Source organism: Chinchilla lanigera, unplaced genomic scaffold, assembly GCF_000276665.1.
Source record: "Chinchilla lanigera isolate Chin_1 unplaced genomic scaffold, ChiLan1.0 scaffold00049, whole genome shotgun sequence".
Taxonomy (NCBI): domain Eukaryota; kingdom Metazoa; phylum Chordata; class Mammalia; order Rodentia; family Chinchillidae; genus Chinchilla; species Chinchilla lanigera.
In genome coordinates this window covers 2709847-2715238 of record NW_004955450.1, presented here as the reverse complement: position 1 = coordinate 2715238, position 5392 = coordinate 2709847, and the positions used below count along the sequence as shown (strand labels likewise).

General features: G+C 48.3%; 1 protein-coding gene across 3 annotated transcripts in view; it reads right to left on the bottom strand.

Moving 5' to 3' along the window:
* Snupn (snurportin 1) overlaps positions 1-5392 on the bottom strand; it is a 19476-nt gene that overhangs the window by 5733 nt on the left and 8351 nt on the right. For all 3 annotated transcript variants that reach the window (XM_005393503.2, XM_005393504.2, XM_013519045.1), the window contains 4 exons: positions 3972-4116; positions 2895-2999; positions 2610-2706; positions 613-710 (listed from right to left, as the gene is read on the bottom strand). In XM_005393503.2, coding sequence (XP_005393560.1) covers positions 613-710; positions 2610-2706; positions 2895-2999; positions 3972-4116 — 445 coding nt within the window. The remainder of the gene's footprint in view (positions 1-612; positions 711-2609; positions 2707-2894; positions 3000-3971; positions 4117-5392) is intronic.

Genomic DNA, 5392 nt, shown 5'->3' with positions numbered 1-5392 from the left:
GAAGGAAGGAGGGAGGGAAAGAAAGAAAGAAAGAAAGAAAGAAAGAAAGAAAGAAAGAAAGAAAGAAAGAAAGAAAGAAAGAAAGAAAGAAAGAAAAAAGGGAGAAAGAAAGGGAGAAAGAAAGAAAGAAAAAGAAATGACATTCTCTTCCTAGAGCCAGTCTTTGGCATCAGAGGCTGTCATGCTCAGGAGACCCTGGCACTGCAGTCAGGCTGTTGGGGAGGAAGGAGCAGAGGCTGCAGGAGTCTATTACGGCGCTTTCCAAGCCACCTTCTCTTCCTGGTGCCGCCTGCATGAGGCACCATCCTCCTCATCCTGTGATTTTCCCTGTCAGCAACCTGCCCATCCTCTGGAGAGAGGTGAGGGGGCCCCTGCAGCTGCTACATCTCTTTCCTCCTCAAGAATCGCTACACTTCCCTTAGTTCCTTTCATGCCTGTCTTAAAAGGAAGCTGATTTAAGCACACTCAAAGGTTCATGGAACATTAGATAATGCTCTTGATGTACCACATCCTGTAGATGCTGAGAAGCTGGTCACGAACCAAAGCCACAGGCTGGGCCAGCTTCCCGGGAGGAGAGGGGACAGGAAGACTTGAGGGGAGGCCCGTTCTCACCTGGCAGTCATAGAAAGGGTGTCCCCGCCAGCACATCACATCCAGGACGTAGTAGGTCTGGCTCACTTCACTGTAAATGCAATCTAGGATGGTGTAATCTGCAGAGACAGCACAGTCAGGATTCTGCTTCCACTTGGGCCTCTGCCACAGTCGAGGGAGGCCCAGATGATCCCAGTGCCACAGCAGTGGCCAGCGCCAAGGACAGAGGACTCAGGAGGAAGTGGGTTCAGGGCCTGTCTGCCTCCTGCTGTCCCTCAGGGTGGGTGCACAGAGGGATCCAGACAACCCTTTAGCCATGGGAGAATTCTGAACTTTTAGACAAATTGGGACACTTATTAATCTTTGAGAAGCTCAGGTCTGAAAGAAAATAATCTGTTTTGTTTACAATTTTTTTTTTAGAGCCAAGGTCTCCCTACACTGCCAGGATAGCCTTGAACCCCGGACTCAAGTGATCTTCCTTCCTCAGCGCCGCCCCCCTCCCCTAGTAACTGGACTAAAAATATGCACTACCATGCCCAGCTTAGTCCCATTTTTCATTAGTGCATATTAGTTACAGAGATTAATGAGTTTCATTTTGGTGGATCCCTACATGCATACAGCAAACTCTTACCTCAAAGTTCCATCCCCCATGTCCCCTTGCCCTTCTTCCTTCCTTTCCCCATTCCCTTTCTCTTCTCTAATAGTCCCTCTTCTGCTATCAACCATCTCTCTTTTTTTAAGATTCCACATATGAGGGAAAACATGTGATACTGGTCTGATTCTGGCTTATTTCACTGAACATGATGGTCTCTAGTTTCCTGCAAATGACATGATTTCATTTTTTTGACGACTGAGTAACACTCTGCTTTGTACGGCCACATGTTCTCTATCCAGATGCCTGTGGGTGGCGACTGAGGCTGATGACATAGGTGAGCTATTGTGAACTGGGCCTCAACGCACATGGGGATGTGGGTTCTGCTACAGCGCGCCGACTTTGGTTCTCCCACAACATACAAGCAGTGGCGCAGCTGAATTAAGTGCTATCTTGTTTGGATTTTTGAGGAATCTCCACACTGATGCCCAGCATGGCTGTACTCATTTACATTTCCATCAACAGTGTACAAGGGTTCTTTTTTCCCCTGCATCCTCACACTACATTTATTATTTTCTGTACTCTTTTTTTTTTTTTTCTTTCCATTGGTACTGGGTATTGAACCAAGGTACTCTACACTAAACTGCACCCCTGGCCCTTTTTATTTTATATTTTGAGACAGGGTCTTGCCTAGTTACAAAGCTGTCAGGCAGGATTTGAACTTCGCGTCTTCCTGCCTCAGCCTCCCCGAGTGTACCAGCAGGTCAAGCTTGTTTTCTGTATTCTTTGTGACAGCCCTTCTGGAAGTTGAGCATCTTTTCATGTACTTATTGGCCATTTTACAACTGCTTTTAAAGATCTTACCAAAAACATTGTGTCACACAGGGAATATTAACTACATTGCCATTAAGGAAGCTATAGTCCAAGCCAAGTGCTGCATGCCTGTAATCTTAGCACTTGGGTGCCTGAGGCAGGAGGATCCAGAGTTTGAAGCCAGCCTGGCCTACCTAGCAAGTTCAAGGCAACAGAGACCCTGTCTCAAAAAAAAAAAAAAAAGGATGGCCGTGGTTTACACCCCACAGCTGCTGAGTGCTTAGCTAGGCCAAGCAAGAAGAGCTACGGTTTTGATGAAGATGAAGGAGAATGAGGATTTGGCAAGAAGTCCCAGCAACTACTGACTACCATGACACCAGACAACCTCTCAGGGACTTTTACTAATACCTTCATCTGTCCCCCTTGTCGAGGAAGTCCACAGTGTGCTGACCTTGAGTCGGAGACACAGAGCTGCATCTACTGTTCGGCCCTGGGGGAACAGCGTTTCCCTGCAGTTTCCATGGAGCACTGGCAAAGCGGCCTCAGTATAGCACTGAGCACGGACCACCAGCACTGATTCACAAAACAGCGCACAGATGCCTCACATTGGTACCTTTGGCCGTGGTGGAGTTTCGCCTGTTGCCTCCGGGCAGAAGGGAAGGAAATCTGTTGACACAGTAGCCACTCTTGGTGTAGGCACTGGTGGAGCCCTGCAGGGACAAAACTGTCTTGTGAAGCGTCTCCTATGTCCTCTGTGGCCCCTGGGCCTGCTCCTGTCCTCCTCTGAGTTATCAGCCTGACATGGCTCTCAGTGAGTCCCTCGTACAGTGCAACCTCTCAAACCCACACGGAGCACATGGACACGGCTTGTGGCAAAGGGAAAACAGGCACAACTCACCCTGGAAGCGACGATCAGAGCCCTCTTTCCAACGGGGCACACAACCACAATCCATTCCTGCCCCAGGTCTGAAGGGACATCGATCAGCCACTCAGATAGCATCAACTGGAAACACAATAACACAGTGCTAAGCTGGGCATGGTGGTGCACACCTGTAATCCCACCACTCCGAAGGCTGAGGCAGGAGAGTCATAAGTTCGAGGCCAATCTGGACTACCTAGTGAGTTCAAGGTCAGCCTAAACTATATAGTTACAGCCTGTCTTTAAAAAAAAGAAAGCCCACAGTGCTAAAGATCAGCAGGGTGCTGGAAAATGCTGCAAAGACCAAGTACCTGAGTCCTGAGACAATCAGGACAAAGACAGGAAAAGATGACAGCTCCACCCACGTACAGCTGACCCTACTGTGCCCTTTCCCCGATCACCAGCAGTGGTTCAGGGCCACACCTCCGAGTGAAAAAGGCCCTGCCCTGGAGATGCAGGGGCCATGCCTTCATTTCCCAAATGGCTGCCCCAAATACTGTCCTAAACGGCAGGGTGGCGCATGCCTATAATCCCATTATTCAGGAGGCTGAGGCAGCAGGATCACAAATTCAAGGTCAATCTGAGTAACTTGTTGAGAACCTGTCTCAAAATAAAGTAAAATAAAGGCCTGGGGGTAGAGATCATAAGGCCTTAGATTCAATGCCTAGTACATCAATCATTAAATAAATTAACCAATTAATTAATTAAGATATTAGGAAAGGTTCCATTCCATTAGTCACACAACCCCCAACCGCTCTTTTGTCCTTGTTATGCAGCCCAGGCGGCCTCACAGGCGCCCCCATGCCTGGCTCTTACTTAATATTTCCTGATGCTGTCTTCCTACGCACTCTGACTCCTTCGCCCAGATGTGCTGCTGCATAGCCCTGCTAAAAGTGATCCCCTCCCCACCTGCCCTGCTCCACTTCCTGCTGTGTCATGCGATCGGCCACATCTTCCTCCATCTCCTCCTCATCCTTCTTTTCCTGTTCGTGGCCTGGGATCGCAGGCGAAGGGAGTTGGGACAAGCGGGGGTCTGGTCATCTCTGGCCCACTCACCTGATTAGCGTAGCGCTTTGGTAACTTCTTCCCAGCGTCGATGTCCATTTCTTCATCATCTTTTGTGTCTTCATCCTCACTCTCCATCCCTGTCCAGTCGTCTTCAGCCAGCCTTCTGGCATGGTTCACATAATCCAGCCGCTTGCTGGAAGAAAAAAGGCACAAGGAGAGCTGTTTAATCTACCCGAAGATATCGACCATACCATGTGGCAGAGTCCGTGTAACTCAAAGCCTCCAAATCTGGGGGCTGTCTGGCAGTTCCAGTGGGTGTAAAAGATGATGGAATTTCCTTTGCAAAGGTAAACTAGTGATGTTGCCTCACAGTCCCTAAGTAAGAAATTCCGCAGACACACTCAAGCCTTCCTCAGTTCTGTAAGAATGGACAGAGTAAGATATTGAGAGGAATCTCCAAGGCTCACTAGCCAGGCAGCTGAACCCACCTTTGCCCACCCACTGAGCCCGGGTGAGATCTCACTTCCTGCCTGGCGGATGCCAAACCCCGAGGGCCCTGCCCGGGTGAAAGGAAGTCTGGAGACACACTGAGAAGTCTAAAGTGAGACAGTGTTTTGAGAGGCCAGGCCCTTCTTCATTTTTGTCTAACTCTTGAGGAAGGCCACTTAGTTTATGATTTAATAGTGCTATTGATTATTTCTCTTTATTATCTTTCTTTCTTTTCTTAAAACTATACATTCTAGAAAGTTAGGGAAATTGTGAGGGAAGAAAAAGAACCTTTTGAAAATTAAGTGTTCCAAACTGATTTGGAAATACCACGCCTACAATAACCTACAATAACCGCCTACACTTGATTCTGAAAGGGAGGCAGGAATTGGACCACCACAGCTGAGAAACTGACACAGCTGGTTTCTTCTTAAACACACGTTTCCGCACAGTAATGCGAAGTGCACATATGAAAGTACAGGGGTCTTTTCTGTCAAGGGTGAAAACGAGCTGGTATCCATGCACACATGTGACAGGATGTCTGTGGGTATTTCACAGGTACTGCTGGTGACCACAGAAGAGAGACAAGTCCCACACGCCCCCTGGCAGACACCTGGGTGGGTTACATGTGAACCATCCCTTCAGTGGGACCAGAAAGAAGGGCTGATGTGGCACTTTATGAACTGATCAAAAGGACACTGTGTGCATTGCTTCTTTTTTTTTTTTTCTCCTGTCTTTTTGAGACAAGGTCTTACTATGCAGTTTAGGTTGGCCTTGAGCTCATTTTGTAGCCCAGGCTGATCTCAAACTCACAACAATCCTCCTGCCTCAGCCTTCTGAGTCCTGGGATTACAGGTGTGCACCACCATGCCTGGCTCCATGCACTGCTTCTTATGTTGTTGTTTTTGTTGTTTAAAAAAAATGAAAGGCCAGGAGTGGTGGTACACGTCTGTAATCCCAGCACTAGGGAGGCTGAGGCAGGA